We start from the raw sequence: 27,960 nt of genomic DNA, 5'->3' as shown, positions 1-27,960 counted from the left end.
ACCCTTATTTAGCTGTGAATTTGTGACTGTTCTCTCCATATGTTCCACCCCCTTTTCCAAGGTAGTAGCTAGGACTCCTCAGTTCAGGAGTGATGCAGGGGCCAGGGGATGCCCTGACCAATAGGGACCTGCATTCACATTCATCGCAATGCAATGGGGAGGTGGGAAAACTTCAAGGATGATGGTTGAGTGGTTCATCTACAGATGCTGGACCAGATGTCCCAGGGCTCCTAGCCTCACCAAGCTCAGCTTGGAAGGAGAAAAGTCACCCATCAACTCAGACCCCCCGCTAGCTTGGAAAGAATGTGTCAGTGGTGGCCACCACGAACTGAAGGAGAGAGGGCCTTCCTCCTTTTACCTGTGCTATGTAGACCTCCCAAGATTAGAGACCTAAAGGAAACAAAAGGTCCCCCAAAATGACTTGGGTTGAATTTCCCACCAAAGAGGGCTCAGAGTAGGATTTTAATTAATTTAAATAAAATGTAACATTCCTTGTACAACTGAAATTCATGTGTACTGTCCTATTGTTAGATCATGAAATCCCAGTATTACCAAAGCCATACTAAAATCAGATGGAAACACAGGAAACTCACATTCAATGTCATTCACATTCAAAAATTCAAATGAAATACCTCATACACCTACTGGGTAAAACCTGGAAGTTGCTGGGATTTTAACATGGAGTGTTTATAGCCTTAATCATTTTCCTGGGCCCTGGGAGTGATCTCCCCATCCGAGCCTGGAGAATCCTGTGAGCTCTAGAGAGAGGGCAGAGTACAAGCCTCATCCATCTCTTGGCCTCCTCCCTCTCACATCCCCACAAGCCATGTGCCCATCCTGCAACACTGGATCAGCCCCCTGGGATGAGCCCAGAAGAGCCCATGTCATGACACTAGAGAAACGAATAGCTGACGCACTCCAGCTAGGAGGAGACCTTAGGGACAGCCAGGACCTGGAAGCACTACTATGCCTGCCTTCTGTGCAGAGAACAGGTGTGACATAAGCTGTAAATTACACTGAGCTCCATGAGCAGGGGCTCTTGCCATGGTCATTGTTGGCCAGGATGCTCAGCAAACCTGGGGCTCATTTTGAACGACAAGTGACCACTCTGGGGAAACTGAGGCAGGCCAGCAAGGGAAAAGTGAACATGATATCTACAGCCCTGGGTTTGGAGGTAGGGGATGAAATGGGATTCAGTATGTGAACTTCAGTATTCGGGGTAAAGGGTGGGTGCACTCAGGAGAGAGTAAAGCCGGCAGCTTGGGGAGCAGTGCTGAGCTTTGTCATCCACTAGGGATGACTCTGGGCAGCTGCTTTGTCCTGTTCTGAGTGGGTGGCAGGAGAAGACACATTAATTTCCTATAGGAAGACCCCAGTGCCAGAAAGCAGGTGAGAAGTTGAAGTGACTGAGCTGTGTCAGCGCCCAGGGGCCAGTCAGTGCACTCTATGTCCTGATACTGGGCTGGGGCGATGGGCTCCAGAAAGAATCGCTGACATTTGCTGTTGACCTCAGTGCCTGAGTCCTCCGTGGAGAGTGCTGGCTAGCCTCCGAAAACCCAGTCCAGGTCTCAGCCCTGCCTCAGAATGGCTCTGTGACCCAAGGTAAGATGCATCACCTGGACCCATTTCCCCCACTAGTGATGAGGTGAAATACTGAGGTGTCAGCACAGAGCTGTCGGCTCCCACATCAGTGTCCTTCCTTCCTCCAGTCATTGGAAGACTGAACCCGTTTCCCCAGAGAGAATTTGAGGAGAACAAGGGCTCTCGGCTAAGAACAGTCAGGCCAAAGCATGTGCATGTTGGTAGGAGCCATCCAGCCCTTTCCCTTCCCTCAGCAGGCTTCAAGGGCCCTAAACACCATTCCAAACAATTAATGCTGCCTGCAAAGAAGTGGAATTAACGTCTGAGGCAGTTAGGAAAATAGCTGATTCTTCATGATGGGATTTTGGAAGATGAACTGTCCCTGAGAATTCACCCTCTTTACAGGAGAGATAGACATTAGCTATGTACATGCTTGTCCAGCAGCTGGGTACATGGGGGCGGGGGGAGGGACCACAAGGCAAGCTAGGGGGCTGATCATGACAGAGCTCCAGCCTCGCGGAACCCCAGGAAAGAGTTAACACAGCAGGTCTGACTGCTCTCTTTTGAAAGAAACCTGCTTACAAGGTTTCCCCTTGGCTGGTGTCTGGTAACTTGAATTTCTGGAGGGTTCCTGCCATCTCCAGAACTGATAACCGTGGCTCAAAGTGCTCAAACTATTTGTACAATGTAGTTTATGCTGAACGCCTGCTTTCCTTCTGAGACGCTGTGACTTTGCTAGGTTCTAGGCAGAAGATACCCACATGACCAGGCCCCATTAAAAACTCTGAGCACTGAGTCTCTAATAAATTTTGATTGGCAACAATTCATATGTGTTGTCACACTCGTCGGTGGGGGAACTAAGCGTGTCCTGTGTGAGTCCACTGGGAGAGGACCCTCAGAAGCCTGCACCTGGTATCCCTCCCCACCCCCACCTCAGACTCAGCCCATGTGCCTTCTCCCTTTGCGCACGGATGGTGCTTGGTATGCTTTGGCTATAATAAATCGGAGCTATGACTACAACTACATGCTGAGTCTTACGAGCCCTCTAGTGAATTACCAAACCTGAGAGTAGTCTTGGGGATCTCTGACACACAGCCCCCGTCCCGGATTTCTGGGCAAGGCCTGGGACACCAAAGCCCCTGCTACTGGGAGGGCCTGTGGATTGAGGTCATTGGTGGGAATTACTGACCCGGTCGCTGAATCCCATTCCTCACTCCCAACCTCCTCACGCACACTCTAAGCCCCCCTACAATTGAGAAGGTGGATTCCTGAGAGTGGTTCTCTCTAGGAGTTTCTATCAGACAGTGTTGATATAGAAGACAGCAGACTCATCTGGCCCAGTTATGAGCCTCCTGGACCTCGAAGCATAGGATCAGAGGACACTTTGTTTCCTGAGACTCAGCTCTCCTGCTCACCCAACATAAGCAAACCCTGAGATCACACAACCAAGACCAGAGGGTGTTCAAACCCATGGCAACAACCTACAGAACCACTGGGCATCAGAGCACAAAGGGCTCTTGGACCATTCGATTCCCCCAAAGGGGAAACTGAGGCCCCACTGGACTACATAAATGCAGCTGCCACCCCGTGCGATATGCATTTCTATCACGGCTTCTTTCCCACGTCTCCACCTCCCCATCACAGCAGACTCTGAGCCCCCAAAGGGGTGCCGCATCTAGGCACTCAGTGATCTGACGCACCCCAGGTTATACCGCTCCGTAAGGGCGGGAGAGGATTCGACTCCAGGTCTCCTGTCTCCCAGGGCTATGTTCTTGTTGGCTGCAGTCCCAGAGGCAGCACTGACAAAACTCCGTACAGTCCACACCCCGAATGCTCAGGAGGCCCAGGCAAGGCCTCAGGAGACACCGCAACCAGCCCTGAGTCCCCGGATGTCTTCATTTCAGAAGGCACAGCAAGCTTCTGCCAGGGTCAGCATCAACCAGCTGGTCAGAGAGAACCAGTGCCAGGATTTACCGTTTACTCTCTGAGTGGAGACTTGAAACAAATAAATGGGCGGCTCCAGGTAAGAGAAATGATTTAACTTTATAAAAATGTGATAATACAGTAAGATTTGATTGGGTTTTTTTCCCTTTTGTTCTGGCAAGTAAAGTTTACAAAAAAACACCTGGAATAAAAATTAGAAACACAACCTAATAAAAATTAGAAACAAGGAAACAGTCATTTAGAAAGACGATAAGGAGAAAACAATAAGCAGCAAAAGCAGCAGAACACAGGGAGCAAGCGGGCTCTGCTGTGTGGACAGAGCGATGAAGGGCCCACATAACCCAAGCTTTCACAGCAGGCTGAGCTGAGGGGCAGGGGAGAGGGTGGGCAGGAGCCATGAGCGGCATGGAGGCCTCCAGAATGGGACCACACTGATGGCCGCTGGCTCAGTGGGGCTTGGGTGTGAAGCAATAGCATCCTTCAATCAAGAAAACGAGACACACAGGGCCACATACAAACACTTTTTGGAATGTCTGCACCATAGCGAAGGCAGAGTTAGGACCATCTTGGAGAGGCAGGCTGGGAACCCCCCACAACATCCCCCAGGCTTGCCTCCTAGGGCAAAAGTCCTGAGGCTTCCGCCCACAGGACATGGCAGGGGGGGAGGAGGAGGGGGGATTTCTGGACTACATTCTGAGGTAGTCTAACCGTGACTTGCACAGGGAGCTGAAAATCATCCCCCCAAAAAATGGGGAGGAGGAGGGCAGAAAAGGTGCACAGACAGAAGAAGCTACTGTACATAACAGAAGGGACCTTGCTACAAGTAGGTTCAGAGATGACCAGAGGGTGTGGCCTGGGGTCACAAGTGGCCAGCGGTGGGCCCACAGGGACCCCGGGCGCACACTGGGTTCCTGATGCTGCAGCCGCGTGAAAAGGAGATGAGGGAATCCGTGGAGGGATTTCCCGGCCGGGAGCAGCACCACCTCTGAGGTGAAGGGTGTCCCTTGCTGATGACTCATGTCACAATGGGGATGTGCCAGAGAACGTCAGAGCTTTGGGGTGAGGCATCCCCAGGTTATTTCAGCTATGACTCCTCTCATGTGAACAAGTTCTAGAGAGAACTACCACTGCTAGACTTCAAAGTGACAGAGTAATCAGGTCAAAGCCACCGGTGAGAAAAATAACAAGAACAAAAATCAAAGGTGTTGCTAGACTCCCCTACTTTTTAAAGCTAATTTACATTCCTTTTCTCTTCTGCTCGAGCACTCAGAATTCTAAGTCAGGATGGAATGTTCTCAAGGCTCAGGAGGCAGCAGCTGTGTGGACATTAGTATTTTCTCTGCTTTCCACATTTCCGCAGACGTCTTCGAGGACGGAGCTCACCAAAGTCTTCCACTTCATTTTCGTAATCATCTTCCTGAACGATACCTGTTTCAAAAGCAAAAAACATGTGCTGTGATGAGCCCCAGGGGTTATACACAACTAATGAATCGTTGAACACCACATCAAAAACTAATGATGTACTATATGCTGGCTAACTGAACATCATAAAAACAAACAAACAAAAAACCAGAAACAAAGTACAGAATGGTGATTTCTTTTTTCACTCCACTATTAAATATAACATGCTAGTAAAACCTGATGTCTCTGTAATCGTTTTAAATTAAAGGCGGGAAAAAAGCCTGAATCAGAGCCCAACTGAACACCCTTTTCTAGAATTAAGTTCTTATACAAGGATGGTTCCTCTGCTCTTATTTCAGAGACCTTTTTCAAATGGCAAAGAAATCAAACAAAACCTAAGCTCAACCACAAACTTGAGTTGGTATACCAGTTATCTTCCTTTTGAAACAATCATAAAAATTATAGTCCCAGCAGGCACTATATTCTAAAGATTTTTTACTGCCAAAAGTATGTGTGCCAAGTCCCTTCTAGTTTTTCCCAGCTCTGGGGTCTGGATTTTCCAGTAGTATCTGGATTGATTAGGAGGACCCACAGAACATTCTGGGGCACATGAAATATTTGAAGAAGAAATAAGACACAGCCAAAAGCGGGCAACAATTAAAATGGCAAGAGGGAAGACTTCCCAGATGATAAAGAATTTGACAAGATCACTCTGACTGTCATGAGAAACTTGACTCACTCCATATAAGCCCTTAACCCTCTATGGGAAGGTGCATGCAAGTTTCCCATGATTTTGTTTGCTTTGCTCACAAATGTGTTTGTTTTATATCCCCAAGCCCAAAACAATGTTGATACATACTAGACATTCAATAAATACCCACTGACTTACATGAATGGTTCACACAGGCGAGCATATTTACCAAGAGGAGGCTTTTCAATACTTTGTCTGTCCTTGGGAGTCACTGTATTGAGGCTGAGTAGTGATTAGATGTCATCGATAACAGCTCATGAGAGGCCAAAGAGGTTGTCGAAAAAGCAACTAAAGTGAGCCCTCCCAGTCAGCTGGGGAAACTTGGATACTATGTCGCTAATAATCTGACTGACTGGGGCAATGCACCCAGACAGTGAGTGGCCACTGTTGACACCATAGGCAACCCCACTTCACATTGACCTGGGAGTCAGCAGAACCAAGAGTCACGAGACCCAGAGCATTACCCTGGGATAAAGGGCTCCTTACCTTCCTCCTTTAAGTGGAGTTGTGTCTTCAGCCACTCCCGCGCATCCCTGACTGACCGGATCAGAATGCTGACCAACCGAAACATCACTTCCTCTGCTACAGGGACCAAAGAACAAGGTCTCTGAGTGAGGGGGCTGCTGCAGAGACCAGACCACTCAGTACTAGAGCCCAGGTCCCCACCTCCCGAGACCCTGTCTCTGTGCTTCCCCTGAGGAGGAAATGGGATAAGGACCCACAGCCACCTTCTGCCACCACAAACGTTACAAATTACAATTAAATACCATCACGGCATGTCTATAGAGAGTGCCGATAGCAAACCTCTCAAGGAAGCTTTGTTCAACATTTCACTAAACCTTAAACTAGAGGGTCCGGATTATAGAATAAGTTTTAAATACCTAGTTTCACTAATTTTATACATAACGTGACTTCCACGCAGTGTTGCTAAGAAATAGCTAATAAGGAAGTTAGAGGAAATCTGATTCAAACACCACGTAGGAACTCTTATTGTTGAAGTCTCACAGTTGGTATGGTTTAAGAACCCTCCTAAAAGGAAGACACCAGTTACACACCTCCGGATCTTAGTCAAGGGTTCAGTACAGAGTAGGTGTTCAAGAAATGATCACTGATGAACAGATCGGAAGCTCTCCTCAAGACTGAACGCTTTCCCTATATCCTTGCCACAGAACTAGTTAGCAAGCCCTTTTCTTGTCTGTAGTGCCAGGGGAAATCATCCTGACCCAAGATAATCACAATGTTTTAACGGGGGGCGGGGTGGTTCAAAGAATGGGGTTTTGCTGTACTTTGAGAACACACGTTCCTCGCTTGTATTTCTCGGCCAACGCCAAGTTCTGTCATCTCCAGGACAGACCTCACCACAAAAGGACTTGACTCTGACATGTGTTCTCAAAGCCTGGGTTCTAACACCATCTGGGCCCCAATTTCTAAGGACCCCTTACCGCCAGCCCAGGCCTTGCGCCTGTAGAGGTCCTCCACCGTATCTGAAACCTTCTTGATGTTCTCCTGGACCTTCCTCTGCAGCATGTGGCTGTGCTCTTTGGAGCCCGGGTGACTGCAGACCCACATGCTCTGCTCAATGTCCTGTACCACCAGCTTGCCTTCATCAATGGCCGGGTCCACGTTCTCGCGGAAAAATTCCGAGTACTTCTGATAGGCCACCTGCTGCCTCTGATGACCTTCTAGGAGGATGTGCTGCTCGTAAGACTCGCTATTCCTCTCCCGACCCTCCGTGTCTCCCAGCTCGGCCCTGGAAATGGCCACCGCCTCTGAAGCCTCTCCCTCAAATGCCTTCCCGGGGCTGAAATAGTTGTCAGGACCTCCGGTGAACTTCACCCCACACAGGTCGCACTGGGTCCTGTCGACATCGGCCTTCTTGAAGTTCCCGACCCCGGGCTCCCTGGTCTCCTCCCGGAAGCACTCTGTCTGCGCACTCACCCTTCTCCTCCAGCTGATGCACAGGGACACCACCAGGCAGGCCCTTCTCAGCTTCCGCTGGATGGAAGCCTTCCGCTGCTTCTGGGAAAGGATAGCAGCCAGGAGGCGGTCCCGGTCGTCTGAGGCCAACTCATCTGTCTCGTCCTGACCAAACTCGCACTCTGGCTCAGCAAGGTAGTCCACGGAGTCCACACAGAGCAGGCGGCTTAGTTTCACTTCCTCGTGGTAGAGACCGCGCACCACGGGCCCCTTGGTGTGCACGCTGTCCCACCGCCAGTGGCAGTCCATCAGGTACTCTTCGTCCCGTTCAGAGAGCAGGTCCTGCAGCGCCTCAGCCACAGACTTCACGGTGACTGCCGTCAACACCCGCTTGACCACTTTCAGGAGCCTCTCGGGAACCTGGTCCGGGCAGTCCATGCTCATCTGCTGCAGCCTCTTCTGGATCTCCTGGAAGTGGCGGTGCAGAAGAGGTTTGCAGCACGGCTGCAGGAGCTCCTTGGCATTCACCAGCATCACCAGGCACAGCACCAGGGTCCGCTCTGCCTCACCAGACACCACGTACTCTATCTCAGCGAAGGCATCGAGCAGGACATTGAAGTTCATGTTCTCACAGCCGCAGAGCACCTTGACGAGGTAGGAGAGGTGGAACCGGAAATCCTGAATGGCCCTTGTCACGTCCTTGGGTTTGTATTCCTGAATGATGCAGAACACGTCCCCGAGCTCCCTGTCTTTCTTGCTGAACAGGAACTCCCAGTAGTGCAAGAGCGCAATGTAGCTCTTGGGGAGGCAGAGGATGGCATTCTTCAAGAGGCGGGCCAGAACCACCGCACAGTGGACAAATTGGAACTCCAACAGGGCCACGGTGTTCCCGATGCTGGGGATGAGCGGTTCTTTGCACCTCTTGACCAGGACATTCATAAAGCGGAAAAAGAGCCTCTTGTAGTCTTCTGGGTTCCTGTATACATAGAACTGGTCAATGCAATTCTCCAGCAGCCGGATGAAGCAAAGGTGGGTCTTCTCGGTATTGTCGTCATCCTTGTTGGGTGCCAACATGCCGAATTTTCCTTCTATTCCCTTCATCTTGCTGCCTCTCCCCCTGCCCCTTTCCTCTTTTTCAGCCTCTAGAGCTTTGAGTTCCCTGTTGTAGCTGTCCTCCTCCTGGTGGAGTAGCTTTTCAAACTCCTCCGGATAGTTGGAGGAGACAAGGAAAGCCTGCATGGCGCTCAGCCACAGGTCCGTAGACTCCCGGCGGCTTCGTGCCCTTTTGTTTTGAAACAGAAAATGGATGTACTCTTTCAGAGCAGACCTGCAGGACCGAAAGGATTTGTAGTTTGTTTTGAGGATTTCTTTGCACGCCATGGGGTTTTCTGACAACACTCTCTGATGGAAATGCTTAGGGAAGAGGACATTCAGGAAGGATTTGCAAAGGCCATACGTATCTGTAGGCAAAATATAATCAATTTCTTCAAGTTCTTCTGCCAAGATTTTAGGGAATACTCTTTTGGCTTCCAAAAGCAACCCACTGATGGCCACCAAGTGCATTTTTGACTGAACCAAACACTTGGCCTCACAACGCCGCAAAGGCCTGTGGAAATCTTTACAGTTTTCATCCTCACATTTCAAGCCTACAATAAACCTCATGCAGACGCCTGGGTAGGTCTTCCCAAGCAGGCTCCGTGTGATCTGACACAGCCTACTCAAAAGGTGTTTGTTGAGGGCTAATTTCACTTGGTCAGTCATTATCAAGAAATAGTCTTTTGTTTTCTTCTCTTTCAAGTTCAAATCCAGGTCAAAAATTATTTTTAATATGGGTCCAGGGTCATTCTGAGCTATCTGGCAATACTTGGCATCCACCTGGGAAATTCCAAAAAACTCAAAGCAAGACTTGACCATCTCCTTCTCCGCATTGTTGGTCACTCTTTTGAGGGCCCTGACCAGATTGAGGAGGACTTCCAGACCCCCCGGAGCCAGGGCCAGGACCTTCTCAGGCTCGGCCTCACAATGGCTGGCAGCTTCGTAGAGCGCCTCCACCACTCCAGCTGAGTGATTGAGTGTGTCAAACTTGAAGAAGGCATCCTTGAGCTTTTGAAAGTCTCTCAGGATCACCCCCTGGAGGAAATGGGCCTCAGCGATGCCAGACAACTGATTGGTTTGATAACAGAGGTCAAGAGTTTCTCTCAGAATGGCCTTGGTGTGCTCTACATCTGAATCCCTGGCCACATTGAGGCGGGCAGCCCCCAGCAGACACGAGGCCTGGAAGTCCTTGTCGGCAGTGAGCCTGGCAGCCTCCAACAGGCAGCCATGTTGCTTCATCAGCAAGGCAGCCTCTTCTCGCCGACCTTCCCTGTTCAGCAGTTCTGCAGCTTCTGCAAGCCGTCCGCGAGACTTCAGGAACACCAGCTGGTCTTCTATGTCTAGCTTCGAGAGGACAGTCATCATCTCCTTGATCTTATTTGCACTCAGGTAGTTTGCTGCCACTTCCAGGTAAAGCTGACTGGCAGAATAAGACAGCTTGGATATAGGAAGGGTCTTGGCCCTTAGCATTTCTTCGTACCTGCATCGACAGACAACACAAATGTCAACTCATTACCACCCAAAAGAAAATGTTCTCCAAAATACAGCATAGAGCCCGTTAACTACAATTCCCACATGTAGATATAAATAACAAAATAGGACCTAAACCTATCCAGCATCTTTACAAATGCTTCATTTCACATGGATAAAATTAATTCTTTATTCTCCAGAGGAACCAGCATTAGTGTATTTAATTAAAGAAACATAATGGAGTTGCAACCTACCCAAATGGAAGTTAGGTTTGAAAGTCAATTTGAGGGGCAACAATTACGCATAATCAAAATTATCCCTGAAAAAAAACCCTTAAACTTTCATAAAAGCATGATAATCATTTTGGGTCTACAGCTCCATTGAGTCTGAGACGGGACTAATGAGAAAGGGTGAAGACAGAGACTGCACACACACCAGCAGGACAGTAACCTTCCTCTTATTACCCAAACTGTGATTTTTTTTCTTCTGCCAGGTATGCATGTGGTTGAGTTAGAGTGAGATTAATGAGGCTTTGAATGCTCCCCTTTACTCTGCTGATCAAAGTCAGTATATCCCCTACCACAGTCCCACAGTTTTCGAGGCACTGGAACAATCCAAAAAACATGCTTGCTTTTGAACTCTCATGGGATAAAATCCATTTCATCACAATCAGAAAAGTGCCCAAGTGCCTTATGATGCCCCAGAGTTATGCTACAAATATCAGATTTCCTAGCAGAACAGGCTTCCCATGAGGGGTGTAAATAAAGATGAAGAAAGGGAGTACACTTTACATGTGAGCATCGGCTGATGGAGTAAGGAGTAGTTTTAGCAAGTATAAAGAACTACCCAGGTATTTTCTTTTCAAATTTAAAAAGTCCTCAATACACTGTGAGTCAAGCCAGTCAGCAGATGAATTCTACACCCAGTATGCATGGTGTTCAAAGGACACTCAAATAGATCTAGTGCGAGGCTCCAGTTAATACTCAGATTACACTTAGATCTCAACTCAACACATCATTAGAAACTCTCAGTTGTATACCTCAATAAAGCTGAAAAAAAAATAATGAAAGAAAGATGTTTCTGGGGAAAATCTATGACTGACTATTCAAGGCTCTACTGGAAAACTGAGGACTAAAGTTTAAATAACGAATTAAAAGTTTAAAAAAAAAAAAAACTCTCAGTCGGTTTTGTCTACGAACTCACAAGGGAATTGGCCTGGTCAATTACTCCCACCACCACTGCATAGCACCCTGATAACGGGGTACCCAATACATATCACAGCTGGTGTCCTGTTATGGACTGATAGTTTGTGTCCCCTAAAATTCATACAGTCAAGCCCCAACTCCCAGTGTGGTTGTGTTTGGAGATGGGATCTCTAAGGAAGTAGCTAAGGTTAAATGAGGTCACAAGAGTGGTACCTCGATCCAAGAGAACTAGTGTCCTTATAAGAAGACACCAGAAGGGGGCACCTGAGTAGCTAAGTCGGTTGGGTATCTGACTCTTGGTTTTGGCTTGGGTCATGAACTCAGGGTCATGGGATCCAGCCCCACATCGGGCTCTGTGCTCAGCAGGGGGCCTGCTTGAGGATTCTCTCTCCCTCTCCCTCTGCCCCTCCCCTCACTCGTGCACACACACTCTCTCTCTAAAATAATTTTTTTTAAAAAAAGAAGACGACACTAGAGAGTGAGCTCTCTTGCGTACTCTCTCTCCTCAAGTGTCAAGGAAAGGCCGCATGAGGATACAGGGAGAAGGCAGCCATCTGCAAGCCAGGGAAAGAGCTCTGAGCAGCAGCCCAACTGGCCAGAGCCTTGATCTTGGACTTCTAGCCTCTAAAACTAGGAGAAAATACATTTTTGTCATTTAAGCCACCCAATCTATGGCATTTTGTTATGGTAGCCTGAGCTGACTAATACACACCCATTGCATATATCACATATATAATAGTACCAAAGACCCGGATAAAAGAATATGCTCATTTACCAGCCATGGCCCTGAACACCTACTTTTCCATTTCCAAAAATAAAACTCAAAGTATTGAGTATCTTTATTGAGGTACTGGTTACACAAGTATATTAATTTTGTGAGAATTATGTGTACCTTTTTGAATATATACTTAAATAAAAGCTGATTTAAAAAATAAAAATCTGAAGTTTGAACATCTGGGTCAGTTATGTTCATTTTGTCATAGGTATAATTTGGTAGAAAGCAAAAGAAATGTAGAACCAACCCACACCCTACTTTTCCAGGAGCTGAGAGTGGACTCAACTCCTGCTCAGCAGAAACACAGAATAGCAGACTCTGATTCTAGCTGTCCCATACCACCAGGAAGATCTCCTAGGGGCATCAACAACATGCTATTTCTATATTCCTTGTCAAGCATTAACCCCACCATCTCCATTTCACCTTTGGAATATGAACTAGGCTAAAGGTTCAAGAAAGCCTCCAGTGGTCAAGTATGAAACTTATGAGGGTATGTGTTCATACACATATGTACGAGTGCATGGCTGAGGATCTGCCAGTAGACTGCGGTGAAGCAAAATCCTGATGGTCCACTAGTGCTCTTACCTTTATCCATCCATTTAGCAAAACTGTCAACTCAGCAGGTAAAGGCGGAAGAGGACAGAACCATCATTGAGCACAAAATTGCCATGTGTGTTATGTACACACTTGTAAAAAACCCTTCATCTTCTTCTACCCCTTTCTCCTCATGACACGGTGTCAAAGCTTATAAAGAGAGTAGAGTATATAAAATATACGTATACTAAGAGTGCGTATCCTAAAAGCACTGCAATGGCTGTCAATGGGGAGAGAACAGGAATGAAGACTGGCCATGAAGAGGAAGAGAATGAACAAACTAAAACCAATGGTGGGTTTGCTGTGAAGAGAAGATTATATTCCACTCTTTTTCCTCCCACACTTCCCATCCAGCTCCTCAGGTAATCCTTTAGGCTTGGCTCTTGCCTTCAAGGAGCTCCTGACCCAGCACCGACGCCACGACTCAAGTGGAAGGAGGGTGACATGGGCAAGCCACTTCAGAAGAGCAGGATAACACCATCCAGGGTAGGATGTCCCCAGAGAGCAGTGGGAGGGAGGGAACAGGGTGGAGGAAGGGAGAGAATAAAACCACCTACTTTTCCACTGCAATAGCAGCTTCTTCAAAAAGCCCCTCCTGGCAGTACATTTTGAGTGCTAGATCGAATTCCTGAATCTGCTCAAAGCATCTGAAAGCATCTTTGTAGCACTGGCTTCGCTTATAGTAACAGGCAGCATCTTTTATCTAGGACAGAGTAAAACATACTCTTAGAGTATTCATAGCATAACCTTTTATCTTAAAAATAAGCCAACACCATGAATAGTATTGTCTGCTGTTAGGATCCAGTGAAAAACACTAAGACATAGGTAATATTAGGAAAACAAATTCTTTATAGGGAGAAAAACAAAGTTAAATCCCAACCTCACACCATACACAAATTTAACCTTTAGATAGGTCAAAGATCTAAATGTGAAAGCTACTGGAAGAAAATGTATGACAATATCTTTGTGACCCTGAGGTAAAGAAAGACCTCAACAAAACCCAAAACACTCAAACATCAGGGGAAAAACTGATGGATTCGATTATATCACAACTGTTGAACAAAGGGCATGTGAAATAAAGTTAACAGAGAGAAGACAAACATTAACATCTAGACCAGCACTGTCAAATAGATCTTGCTGTGAAGATGGAAATGTTCTATAACTATGCTAGCCAATATGGTAGTCACTAGCCACATGTGAAGAGTAAGTGCATGAAATGTGGGTAGTGTAAAGGAGGAACCAAATTTTTTATTTCATTTCATTTTCATCAGTTTTAACCTTACTTTCCACCTGTGGTTAATGGCTACTGTATTAGACTGGACAGGTCTAGAACACTAAATGGATTCCCACAACCATAAGAAAAAAACTCCTGGAAACCCAGCAGAAAACTAGGTAAAGGATATAAAGTGGCAGGTCACAGTGGAGGGAAACTTGAATGACTAACAAATCAGTAAAGATGCTCAACCTCACTAATAAAGAATTGTGAATTAAAACCACATTGGTCTCAAATCCATGAAGTTTACAAAAATTAGAAAATCAGAACCCATTGAATGTGGTCAAGAAGGTGGGGCACATGGAACCCTAATGCAAAAACTGGCACCGCTGTTCTAGAAAGAAAAGTAGCTTCCACTTTCACCTAGTGAAATTAAGTACATGCATACCCTAGGGCCAGCAAGCCCACTTTTGGCAGCACCCAGGACTGGAAGGAGACACGCTACGCCACAGTCCTGTATGCGGCAGCAGGTAACTTGGACGTTCACCGCTAGCGAAATGGATAAGTCAAAGGCAGGGATGCCCGTTCTGGATTACTGTCAGGGGTCAGAAATCTGGCCAGACCTTAACACTATAGCAGGGCGCGGAAAAAGTTAAAAAAAAAAAAAAAAAAAAAAAACAGAAAAATAGGCCATTTAAATAAGCTTAAAATATATATGTATAGAAAATATTACTATTTACTCTTCACTTATGCATGCAAATGGGGGCTCCACATTAAATGCACTGGAATGGCTGCCGGTGAGGAGACAATGGGAACGGACAGCAACCATGAAGAGCAAGAGGACGAACAGACGAAAACCACCAGTGGGTTTGCCATGGACACAAAATTCTACCCCACTCTTCCTCCCACACTTCCAGCCAGCCCCTCGGGTAATCCTTCATGCTTGGCCCTCCCAACGTTTGCCCAAATTCCCTTCCCACCACCTCCAGCACCCTCATGGCAATCCAAGCCACACCATCCAGCCTCGGCCTCCTCCCCACTGGCCTGCTTCTACTTTTGCTGCCTACACACCTCCTCCCAGAGCATCCAAACAATGAACTCCATGTCACTCCTGCAGTCAGAACCTTCCACCGGCTCCCTGTCAGCTCTGGACAAAATCCAGTCCCGACCATGGACTTTGAGGCCCTACCTGATTCGCTCCTGCCACCCTCTCTTGCTTATTTTACCACTTCCACCCACTCACTCTGCTCTGGCCCAACCAGCTCTCTTGCTGTTCCTCAAGCTCCCTGACGTGCTCCCACCTCGGAGGGCTCTTGCCTGCAAGGATGCTTGGCCTGCGATGCCCTGCAGCACTGCTTGCAGTCTCTGCTCAAAAGGCAGTTCCCTTAACTATAGAGAACAAACTGAGGGTTGGAGGTGGGTGGGGGATGGGGATTAAGGAGGGCACTAGTGATGACAGGCACCCAGTGTTATACGTAAATGATGAACCACTGAACCACTCTACTCCTGAAACCAATACTGAACTGTATGTCAACTAACTAGAATTTAAATTTTAAAAAAAGAACAAACAAAAAAAGGTAGCTCCCTGCCCACCCCCTGCCTAAAACAGCGGCGCCTGACACCTCTCTCCCCTGTTCGCCTGGCCTCATCAGCACAGGCATCTCTTATGCTTCCAGCTAGTCTGTCATCCCTCTCCCACACTAGGAAGGCAGAGGCCCCTGCATTGCCACCTGCTGGCCACTAAGCACCCAGAGTGCCTGGCACCCAGTAAGGGCCCATCTCTTCACGTTGAATATTTCGTTTCAAAATTCTACTCGCAGCACCTGAGGTCCAAAGAGAAAACAAAATCAAAGTGAAACAAGACAAAACACATATGCCAGGCCCTCTAGTAAATCTGAGCTGCCTTTTATTTCTCTAGACAATCTACACCAAGCGCCAAAATACAAAGAAGATCCAGGTACAAGGCTCTTCTATGTCCTTACAGAGCAGGGAACATCTAGATCCATCTCAGCCACATGAATACAACCCCATAACCCGAGCACCTACCACCCCATCTCTTGTCCTCTCCTGACAATGCTGATTACTCAGAAGGAAAACCCCCAAGTGGGAAAGCACGTCCTCTTAGGTGCCAAGCTTGTGCCCAACCAGAGAGAGAACAGAGGGCTGACTCTAAGCGGCAGCCCCCTGCTCTGCCTGTCTGCTCCCTGAGGGGAAGGGTCCCCACCTGCCATCCAGAGCAAGGGCCTTGAGAGGTTTCCAGGGAAACCAATGTCTCTCTCAGGCAAGAAGCAGGTGAAGCAGAGGAATCCCTGCAAAAAAAAGTCTTATACCCCCAGGGCCGCCTCACAAACATTTATTTGCGGGGGTAGCACACATCTGGGGGCTGGGAACATGGAGGCAATTTGGTCTAAGGATGTTGACAAACACTGCTGCCAAGCTGATCAACTTGAATCGTGCTGGTTGGTTTGGTGGGAGGACCACATGAGGTCTGAGGCTCAAGTTGGACCCCCTTCCAGGGAGGAGCCTGAGCAAAGAAAGAGATCAGCCCCTTCCCTGGGTGGGGCTTGGAGCTGCTAGAACATACAGGGGAGAGGAAGTGGAAGAGGCTGCTACCAGAGGTCAAGCCTGTGGAAGGGGAAGGAAACAGGGAAGGCTGTGTTTCCAGGAGCAGAGCGGCCTCCACATTTTGAAGACACTGAAGTCCCGAGGAAGGGAACATAGGCTGTACTAATGGCCTCCTGGTCCCCGGGCCTCCTATTTTCCGAGGAAGAGCTTGCCAGGCTGGGGGGAGTTGGGTGGGCAACGTGAGTAAGGAGGAGATCTCTGACTCTGTCGTGGCAGACACTGGTACACAAAAAGGGGACACAAAGGCTTAGGCTGGTTCCCTGTAGCCGTCACCACTTAGGGTCCAGGTGGCGGCATGGGAGCCTGAAGGGCTGGCTACTAAGGAACACGGTAAAGTTGGAAGCTACCCTAGTTCCTAGGACCTTAGGACCCAAACTCCCACCCGCCCTGAAATCCTTATCCTATCCCCATCTCCCTCACCCTAACAAGTCACATCCCCTAATAAACAGGGGGCAGGGCAGGCAGCACCAGGAGGGCCTTACGATCTTTACACGGACTTGGGGCCACACTTGAAAGTCCCCGGTAGGTGCCACCCCCACCCCACCCAATGCCCAGGGTGCTCTGAGGATCCAGGAGCTACTACATTTCACAAAGACATGTGGAAACCCACCCCCCTCTTGGAGGGGCATAAAGCCCCTACCCCCGGGAGGAGGGGGGATGCAGCAGTCCCGGCTGAATCGTGTGAGGTACGGCATGGTGGCTATAGTTACCACTGTATTGTATATTTGAAAGTTACTAAGAGAATAGATCTTAAAAGAGCTCATCACAAGAAAAAAAATTTTGTAACTCTGTATAGTGATGGACGTTAATGAAACTTACTGTAGTGATCATCTCACAATACATGCATGTATCAGATCATTAGCTGTATACCTCTAACTGATATCATTTTACATGCCAATTATATCTCAATGAAAAAGACAAAGGAATCACTAAAAAAATCATCACCGGTTGGAGGTTACGGCAATGCCAAAGTGCTGTGACAGTCTCTCACTGGTTACTTTCATCTTCTGTGTTGATCTTGTTGCAGACAAATAAAAATCTGTGGCCCACCACCAGCCTGCCGACCACTCTGTGAGTAGCTAAGTTCTAATCAGCGGCTCTATCCAACAGCGCTTTCTGTGATGATGGAAATATTCTGGAACAATGAGCACTTCAAGTGTGGCTAGTGAGACTGAGGAACCGTATTTGTAATTTTATTACATTTTCATTAAATTATAAATTAAATAGCCACATGTAGCTGGTGGCTGCCAGATTGGTTGGTGCAGATCTAGAACAATTACTGAGAACGCAGAAAAACCACTATGTCAATGCCAGGCCATTCACACAGGCAGACTCCAGACCGAACATGGAGGACAGGAAGGGAGGATCCAAAACCCACCTCCCCTTTGATTTGAACAATTGGGGGCGCCTGTGTGGATTAGTGGTTAAGCATCTGCCTTCGGCTCAGGTCTTGATCCCAAGACTCTGGGATCGAGCCCCACATCGGGCTCCCTGCTCAGCGGAAAGCCTGCTTCTCCCTCTCCCTCTCCCCTGGCTTGTGTTCCCTCTCTCGCTGTGTCTCTGTCAGATAAATAAAATCTTTGATTTGAACAATTGACCTTCCTGTGATTAACATCAGGTCGCAAACATTCACACAGATGTGGACACGCATGCGCACACACACGTCTTTGGAGCCACGTAAACACTCGTGCAAGTGGAGAAAAGGTGGCTGCCCTATAGTCTTCAGAGCCGACCTCTCCCTCTTTGGAGGCCCAGAGCCCCTCCCTGACTCAAGCAGGGGCTGAGGAAGCCCAGTTCTCCCAGCGGAATGCAGGCTAGGCCCGTACCTTCCCCAGCCTCTCGCACAGCTGGGCGGACAGCTGGAACTCCTTGGCATAGCTCAGGCACTTAAGGGACAGCTTTGGCTCCTTGCACTCCAAATAGGTCTTGGCCAGTTCCAAGTACTCCACCTGCTTCTCCCTGGAGAAGGGAGAGAAAACAGAGTACCCATGGAATGGTGACCTAGCCCCAACAGATCCCACCAGCTGATCTCACCAGAGCGGCCCTGAGATGACCCCCGAGACTCTTACTTGGGGCTGACTTTCTTGGATTTCATGTTCAGAGCAGTGTTGTGGGCCAGCGCCAACTTCTCCTTCTCAAATGCACCTCCTTTCTGGTAACACTTGGCGGCAACCTAAAACAGGCAAAATGTCTTGATTCCCAGCAAGGGAATGGAGGTGACATACAAAACAAGGGTTAAAGCACACGTGCCATGTTTGCACTGACAAGGCAGTGAGTCTCATCCCAGCCCAGCCTGTGGGGGAGGAGCAGGAACGTGCTGATGAGCTAAAAAAAAAAAAAAAGGCCTCACAGGACAAAGCCCAGTAATGTTACCCGCGAACACTTCCCACTCAAAGGTTCCTTTTGAAGTGCCCAGAGAGGTGCCTGGGTGGCTCAGTCGGTTAAGCGTCTGCCTTCGGCTCAGGTCATGATCCCAGGGTCCTGGCATCGAGCCCCACATGGGGTTCCCTGCTCAGCAGGGAGCCTGCTTCTCCCTCTCCCTCTGTTCCTCCACCCCTGCTCGTGCACACACTGTCTCACTCTCTCTCTCAAATAAATAAAATCTTGAAAGTGCCCGGAATCCATGGAAAAGTTATACAGAATATATTTTTATAAGCTGCCATAATTAACACCCTCACTTAATCTTCCAATAGCCATGTGTGAGAAGTTTCATCCTTCTCATTGTATATAGTAACAAAAACACAGAGCCATGGGCCCAAAGTCACCCAGTGGCTCTTCTGGGCCCCACACAGGTTCTCTCTAGATGGTAACTATAATGGCTAACCAATAGTCTTGGTGAAACAGCCGCAGCACAGAAATGGGGGTAGGGATGGGGATGGAGATGGTGTCACCACACATCCCAGAAGATAACTGGCTAGAGCCCTGGGTCATGCAGGTCTGTGTTAGCAGGTAGAAAGTGGGCAGACGAGCATCACAGGAATGTTGCCTGGACCCCCATTCCTGCCAGCAGAAAGCTGCCTTTCTAAAGCAGGAATGCTGATACCATGTCTCAAAGCACAGGCTATAGGGCAGAAAGTCACGTCTGGTCCAGCATGTAAAGATTAGGTCTCAGTGTGGGCGAGGAAAGGATTAAGTAGACAAGATGACATCTTGTTCCCTCAGGCTCTTTGCCTCAGCTTCCCCAGCCTCATGGGCCTCCTTGCATTCCCGTGACCTGTGCCACACTCTTTCTCACCACAGGACTTTTGCACATGCTATTCCTTCTGACTGAAATGCTCTTCCACCCCTTCTCTGTCCACTTAACTTCATTCATCTTATAGGCCTTAGCTCAAGGCTCCTACTTAGAGCAGCCTTCCCTGGCCTCCCTGTCCAGGACGGGTGGTTCTAGGAGCAACAGGTCTCTCCGCGATGATATCTGTAACAGCTGGAGCTGGACACTCTTCTGAGTGCCTGTCCCGCTCACCATCACATCCCTGCAACCTAAACATGATGTTTGGCCCACAGCTCAACAGGAAATTTGTTGAATGAATCAATCTCAAGTGATTGCCATTTGTATGGTGGTTCTGGAACGTTCACTGACATGCAGCCAAAAGCTCAATAAACCACCTGAGTCCTGAAGTCCTTTAGCGGAATCAAAATAAAATCAGGTGAGAAGGCTTTTTATAACATTCTCATCTGTGTCTATTCCCATAAAAAAGGATTTTAGATTCAAATGTTCAAAAGGCTCTTGTAAAGGGATAAAGAATTGGAAATCCATAGGCAACACATATGGAGTAACACCAACAGTGTTCTGAAGGGAATAAAGGGAAAGGCTATCCAGTTTTCCAATTTCATATCCATACCTGCTGGCCATATTATCCCGCCCTTCCCTCCCTGCTCCTCCCCCGAAAAAGGATCTTGGTTTTACAGCAGCAGCCAAGTTTTAACAAGGATGGGCAGTGAATAAAGTTTCAGAGCTCTGTCAGCCTCCAGCCGCTAAATACTACAGATTTGTGCAAACGCTTGGCAGACACGCCCAAACACACAACAGCGCGCATTCTGTTCTCTCACCCTTTAGCGCTGACTGCAAGGTGGCAACAGTCCACCCATGCCCCTTTACCGTGTAATTCTGCAGCTTCTCCCACCCATGCATAGACATGCTGCCTATGACCCCTCCCTTCAGATCTGGGCCATGACCTGCTCTGGCCAACAGAATGTACCAGAAGCGACACAGGGCCAGCTCCGAGGCCAGGCGTCAGGGGGCCCCCTATGCTCCTCTGCTCTTTGAACGCTGCTGAGGCACCAGATGAACGAGCCCAGGCTCACCTGCTGGAGGATGAAGTGCACGTGATTCAGGAACCCCATTCACCCCCATCATCTGAGCCAAGAGCCAACCAAGCCCCAGAAGCAGACCTGCTTGTGGACTGGTTGCTGAGTTCAGACGTGGGTCACCCGGCTGAGACTACAGGAGCCACTCCGCTAAATTCGGCTGTTGGTTACCAGCCCACAGGATACCCCTCTCCCTCCCTTGCGTGATGGCAGAACCTGCCTGCCACGAAGGGCTGAAACTGCAGGATGGGACTGCTCTCCCAGACTCCCTGGCAACAGGCATGGGCATGTGACCTAGTACCGAGCAGTGAGATGTAAGGAGAAGTCTACGGGGAACTTCATGATAAAGAAAGAGACCCCCGAGAAGAAAGGCGTCCGCCCTCCAGCCCTGCTTGCGATGCTGCTGAGGGGAATGGGCTGCATGGCCTGCTGCAGTCATTGTGCTTCTGACAAGCCTCAGATGACACAAGGAGGAAATGGAATGAGACAGGGCCCATGATGAGTTTGTTGAGCTGAAGGTGTCTGTGCCTTGCAAGGGGAGACATCATCACCATTGCATCCTGGGAAACACACACGCCACGGTGCCCCCCCGGAAACTGTGTGATGTGTAGGGATGCTGACCGTCGGGAGAGGGATGGGGCTCTTCACGCTGGTTTCACTATTTCCAGAGGACTGGTAGAGATAACACTGGCTGGAAGAAGACTGCTCAAGCTCACTAGGATGGCTTGTGGCCCAGAATTGGTCAACTGAGTCTAGTGATGAAGCCTAACCCCTGCTCACCAGACTCAGCTTGGCAGTCGAGTCTATGTCGGATCAAATTTGAAAAACATGAAAAACAAATGACCAGTCTGTGACTATTCTAAAATGCGGTGGGATGACAGCAAAAATGTTTAAACACAGAGCACAAGAGGGAAAGAAAGTAAGCAGAGGGGTTTGTCAGCAGGGCAGAGGTCATGACTCTCCATTTTCCTGGCAAGTCATGCTGACACTTGGCCACGGTGGAGGGTTGTCATGCTTGCCCTGGAGAAGGAGCTGGGCGGGGAGCTCTCCTCATCGCAGGGTAGCCTGATGTTTCCAAAGAAGAAGCACAAGCACCACAGCCTTCGCCCTATCCTCCTGGCAAGCATGATGGTGGAAAACCTGCCTGTGAGGCCTGATGAGGTCACCAGTCACAAAGACCTCCCCCACTGGCTCCCAGCCCGGCTCCTTACCTTCCAGCACTGGTGTTTAGCATAATATTCTCCTTGTGCGATCCACTCCTCAGGCGTTGAGGTCTTAACAAACATACTGTCATCAAAGTCTAAAATGAAAAAAAAGTGGGTTTGCTACTCTGGGCGTCCATCCCCTTATGGGCTGAAGTCTGCCCCCTTCCCCCACCGCAAAAATGCATATGTTGAAGCCTAAAAACCTCAATGCCTCAGAATGTGGACTATATTTGGAGGCAGGGTCTTTAAAGTTGTGATGAAATTATAACAAAGCCGTTCAGGTGAATCCTAGTCCATTCTATGTCCTTACAAGAAAAGGAGATTAACACACACAGAAAGGAACACCAGGGGCTCACATGGAGGAGAAGCCATCTACAAGCCAAGGAGAGGGGCCTCAGAAGAAACCAAACCTGCTGACACCTTGATCTTGGACATCTTGCCTCCAGTACTGTAAGACAATACGGTTTGTGGCGCTTTATTACAGCTGCCCGGGCAAACGAATACACCTGTGCTGTCTTTCCAGGATTCATTTTAAGATGGGTTTTAGCTTACCAAGCCAGGTTGTTGTGTGTTTTGGAAGGAGGAGGCAGAGGGAAGAAAGGATGTTGCCCAGTTTTCAATCTTCAGTCTACCTTCCTCTCCTACGGCGATGGATTAGAAGACAGAATATTCTAATTCCTCCTTGAAAATCCAAAGCCATGTGGCTCTTGGCAAACTCCCACACAGGGGACAAGGTGACAGGGTTTTACAGTATTTTCAAACGTGCAGACTTTGCCCTCAGAGTAAGCAATGTGACACGTCCCCATCGGTGGACATGGACTGTCACAACCACCTGCTGTCAGGCCCTTCTGTTGTCACACTAGCCTGCTGGCGACCAGATCAGCCACCCCTCCTGCAGCCCCCCGAGCATCAACAGCCGTAGGCAACCCCTCTCTGCAGGTTCTGAGCCTCAGCTGCAAGAAGTATGTGGAAGACTGATGACCAACACAAGGTTGAGAGCCAAATCTGGGCCGAAGGGGTCCAGGATGCCCCGGCCCATGGATAGCAACGGGGGACAGCCAGGCAGACATGCCAGCTTCCTTTAGAAGGCACAAACTCCCTCTCGCTGGCCCTCTGCCATGCCCTGCAGTGCCGTGTGCAAAGATGACTTTGCAGCGTCTTGTCCTGACTCCGTGCGTGCTATCCGTGCTCCGGTGACATTTCATCCTCACAGGGAGCTCCCCGGTAGCTCCACCTAGGGCAGGCGAATGCTGCCAGCACGATGATAAAGACACCCAAATTACACAGTCAGTCCGCTCATCCCCAGCTCCCCCTGCACAGCGGGAACAGATGTTCTCACCGAGAACAGATGTACCACCGAGCAGAGAGCCCATGCACGTTACCATGTGCAACTTACAACACACTTAAGAATGTCCTTTTTCGTGGGCGCCTGGGTGGCTCAGTTGGTTAAGCGACTGCCTTCGGCTCAGGTCATGATCCCAGAGTCCTGGGATCGAGTCCCACATCAGGCTCCCAGCTCAGCGGGGAGCCTGCTTCTCCCTCTGACCCTCTCCCCTCTCATGCTGTTTCTCTCTCTGTCTCTCAAATAAATAAATAAAATCTTTAAAAAAAAAAAAAAAAAAGAATGTCCTTTTTCGTGTATTCTTAACGCTACCAAGACAGAAAATAAATTGTGATCTTGTTTCATTCGGAATCTTTAAATGAAAGAAAACTGCCTATCTTGATGATCTCTTATAACAGGTGCCAGAATCTACTCTGGGAATGAAAGGAATAGGCGCCACGAGGGAGATTAAGAATGACCACAGCAGGCCAGCCTGCCCCCTCCCTTTTCGTTGAAGAAGTGAAGGCCCAGGGTGAGAAAGTGGGTCTGGACAAGGTCATGTGGCTGCACAGGTAGAAAGTTTTGATGAGAAGCTAGGGTTTTTTCATTCCAAGACTTCAACTTTCCCCATAACACCCAACAGCCAGGGCCCAGAAACAGAACAGCTAACGCTGGTCCCCAACTGAGCCATTGGCTGCCACCAGAAATAGTCTCCATAAAACTGGCCAGAAAACGCTCAGGAAAGCAGCAGACCCCTGCACAGTGGCTGAGCCCTGCATTTTCCCCCATCCGTAGAGAAATTAACTGTGGCCTGGAGGAGCCGACTCAATGGCTAACTCATACGAAGGACAACAATTTTCTCCTTCATGAAGGGCTAATGACTTCTCCTGCGAGTTATCCTATCAGGAGATCTGCACTCCATTTTTTTAATTAGCCAGTAAGTGATCAAAACAACACACAATATTGGTTTGGCTTTTTAAACACTGCAAACAGCACAGAAGGGGAAAAGTGAAAGGTGTCCCTTTCTCCTCAACAAGTCGCACAAGTCCTAGGACCAGAGCAGCCCCCAAGAACAGTTTCTCACTGGTGGACACTTGGGTCGTTTTGTTTCTTATAATTACAAATGGGGCTGTGAGGAACACTCTTGTGCATGTATCTTTGAGATTTTATTACAAGAACATCTCTAGGATAGGTTCCTGGAACAGGAATTGCTGGGTCACTTTTAACCCAGCACATTTTTTATTTTGATAGATATTGCCAGTCAGCTGTCCAAAGACCATAGCAATTTGTGTTCCCTCAACAAAGCCTATTTCTTCTCAACCTCGCCCAGGACCCTCACTTTTTTTTTTTTTAAGGAGGCTCCACACACAACATGGGGCTTGAACTCATGACCCTGAGATCAAGAGTCAGACGCACTACTGACTGAGCCAGCCAGGGCCCTGCCATGACCCTCACTTTTAAAGGACCAATAATAAATCTTCCCTGAAGGTATTAACCTCCCCCCATCCCATTACAACCACACTTTCCCACACACCTTAGCAGTAAATACGAACTCTCATTTCTCAGAAGAATGTGGAAAGGAAGGAAAGTGCTTTCCAAAATCTAAATCCTTTATACCTGACCATAAGAAGAAGTTGAGAGTAACGTTCTGTTTTGTTTTGTTTTGGGGGGAATTATTATTTAAATGAGAGTAACATGTTTTGTTTTGTATCCAACAGCCAGAATATCTTAATGAGATCTTACCTTTATTTTCATCTGTCTTCACAACTTGGACAAACCTTCTTCTCATGAAATATCTGAAAGCAGGAGCCCGCTTCTCTGGGGTTTCATCAAAGATCCAGAGGTTCACCCGGGCCCGTGTAATGGCAGTATATAGTTGCTTCAGCTCTCCATTGAGGAGCTAAATTGAGGACAAAAACGGAGAACTTTTTGTCTAGAGCTTCAACGTGATACACTTCAATTTGTTGAAATACAAAAACCAAATTTCAGTATAGCAGAAGCGTGAGCAGGACAGGAGGCTCACTGTGGCCTCAGCACAGATAAGTGAAGCTGTAGCAAGGGAGAAACATTAGCACAGGCCTGCCCTTATCGGCTGTAATTTTATATTTTGAAATAATCATAGGTTCATAGGAAGGCACGAAGATAGTAACAGAGAGGTCCCATGTACATTTCACTCAATTTATCCCAACGGCTACATCTTACACAGGTACTATACCTTATTTTTACAAATTAAGCCAGTCCTACACTTCTATGACCACTATCATTAGTACAAAATTACTCATGACCTATGCCATGATTGAGGGCCGCAGATATAAGGAGGTTATGACTTGAACACAGGGAGGGCCTACTTGATTAAATAATGCACAGTTCCAAACAAGAGTGGATTTGTGGCTACCTAGAGGTTTGCATAGCTTGGCAGTGATTTAACTTTTATTTCTTTTTTTTTTTAAGATTTTATTTATTTATTTGAAAGAGAGAGACACAGCGAGAGAGGGAACGCAAGCAGGGGGGATGGGAGAAGGAGAAGCAGGCTTCCCACCAAGCAGAGAGCCCGATGCGGGGCTCGATCCCAGCACCCCGGGATCACGACCTGAGCCGAAGGCAAACGCTTAACAACTGAGCCACCCAGGCACCCCTTAACTTTTATTTCTGAAGACCTTTCTAGGCATTTACTGAAATAACCTGATAATTGCTATTCTGTTTGTTTTATACTTTGTACAAGACATAAAACTAGGGCGGTAGTTTCTCCCCAAAGTTTTTCATTTTACTCGTTCAATTTTCACTCTCCCGAGGCTCCATCAACCTCCCTCAGTCAAGAACTCTGCAGAACTGCTCAGCTTTAGCCTCCTTCTCAGTGAGGCAGCTGCGATGTGAAGGGAAAAGGAAGCTGGGTCCCTTCATGGCGTAGTGGAGAAAAATTTGCCACCCCAAAATGTGTACTTCCATCTCTTTGGCATGTGGATTATTTTAGGCTGATTATTTTTACTTTTTTTTTTAAGATTTTACTTATTTATTCATGAGAGATAGACAGAGGGAGAGAGAGAGAGAGAAAAGCAGAGGGAGAAGCAGGCTCCCAAGGAGCAGGGAACCCGATGCGGGACTCTATTCCAGGACCCTGGGATCATGACCTGAGCCGAAGGCAAACGCTTAACATCTGAGCCACCCAGGCGCCCTAGGCAGATTATTTTTAAGAAACAAAAGGTTCACGAAGAACCTTTGACCTTCCCCCTGACTTCCTAAAAGAATTTAGACAGAGAACCTGCTCCAGGAAGGGAGCAATCACCATAGATAACTGTAGTATATATGAACTAGGGGTGCTAAACAGGGAGCTCCATAGCAAAGCCTGTTTGTGTGAACTCCTCTGTGTCCCATTGATCTGGATGGCCCAACAAACATCTGCTTACCAAACATTCACGTTTTTCGTATTCTTGTGAATTGCTTTCTTTCCCTTTGAAGTTCTAGAACCCTACACCTTTCTCCTTGGGACAGATACACCTCATTTTGCCTACTTTTGGAATCTCATGTTTATGTTGATTCCCTGTACATACATAACTAAATTTTATTTTCTTAACATTTTTTTAAAGATTTTATGTATGTATTTGAGAGAGAGAGTACGAGCGAGAGAGCAGCAACAGTGCGTGCAGCAGAGGAACAGAGAGAAGCAGACTCCCTGCCGAGCAGGGAGCTAGATGCAGGGCTTGATCCCAAGATCCTGGGATCATAACCTGAGCCAAAGGCAGAGGCTTCACCAACTCAGCCAACCAGGTGCCCCTAAATTTTATTTTCTTCTGTTAATCTGTTTCATGTCAATTTAATTTTTAGACCAGCTAGAGGAATCTTAAAAGGCAGAGAAACATTTTTTCCTCCCCAACAATAGTCAGGCCTGGTATACAAGTATCCATGAATTATTGTCCTGGACTTCACGTCTGAGTTCCCTGTCAGCAACTTCAAAATTTCTGAAGAGAGCTGAACTCCAGAGGTGACTAGAAGGTACAACCCTCCCCCTTTCACTTTCAGACAGTGCCCCACCCATCAAGCCCCACTCTCTGCTGAGAAAAGAGAGTTTGCCAACACTGAGATCCCTGCCATGCCCACTCCCATCCTCCACTCCCCAGTGCTGATGCACAAGAAAACCAGTCAAGTACCGGGCTCTATTTTTAACCTCATCTTCTCATACAAACCTTGTTTACTGCCCTCCCCGTGTCAAATAAGCATGTGGACAAATGGTAGAAAATCACCTTGTACATTTCTGGATTCACCGTGAGAGACCGACCCTGGGAGGAGCTGGCTTTCTCCAGGGGCACTTCAATCAGTGGTTGGTTTTCCTCTCTGGAGTCAGATGATGAAGACGTAAATGAAGAAATGATCTTCCATTCCTTGTAAGCCTGAACAACAATGACAAATTAAAAACCAACAGAATATAACCTTGAACTGTACACACAGCCTCATGATGAATTAAACCCCCTTTTCCTGGCTTGGGGCCCTCAGCCCAGCTGCAAGGAGGGGGCTATCCTATGGCCTCAGTTGGGGGGACCTCAGGTGGCACAGGCAGGGA

General features: G+C 48.0%; 1 protein-coding gene across 1 annotated transcript in view; it reads right to left on the bottom strand.

The window, feature by feature from the left end:
• Positions 1–3,605: 3,605 nt before the first annotated feature.
• Positions 3,606–27,960, bottom strand: part of TRANK1 (tetratricopeptide repeat and ankyrin repeat containing 1) — an 82,909-nt gene continuing 58,554 nt past the window's right edge. Inside the window, exons 15-23 of the mRNA XM_025884638.2 lie at positions 27,644–27,790; positions 25,149–25,305; positions 22,091–22,179; positions 18,641–18,744; positions 18,398–18,530; positions 13,291–13,436; positions 7,120–10,169; positions 6,164–6,259; positions 3,606–4,953 (exon numbers count right to left, since the gene is read on the bottom strand). Of these exons, the coding sequence (XP_025740423.1) occupies positions 4,853–4,953; positions 6,164–6,259; positions 7,120–10,169; positions 13,291–13,436; positions 18,398–18,530; positions 18,641–18,744; positions 22,091–22,179; positions 25,149–25,305; positions 27,644–27,790 (4,023 nt within the window). The 3' untranslated portion in view covers positions 3,606–4,852. The remainder of the gene's footprint in view (positions 4,954–6,163; positions 6,260–7,119; positions 10,170–13,290; positions 13,437–18,397; positions 18,531–18,640; positions 18,745–22,090; positions 22,180–25,148; positions 25,306–27,643; positions 27,791–27,960) is intronic.

Source organism: Callorhinus ursinus, unplaced genomic scaffold, assembly GCF_003265705.2.
Source record: "Callorhinus ursinus isolate GAN/ISIS: 27379988/994484 unplaced genomic scaffold, GSC_fseal_2.0 scaffold1, whole genome shotgun sequence".
Taxonomy (NCBI): domain Eukaryota; kingdom Metazoa; phylum Chordata; class Mammalia; order Carnivora; family Otariidae; genus Callorhinus; species Callorhinus ursinus.
The sequence above is the reverse complement of the archived record's forward strand: the minus strand, read 5'-3'. Positions and strand labels throughout refer to the sequence as shown.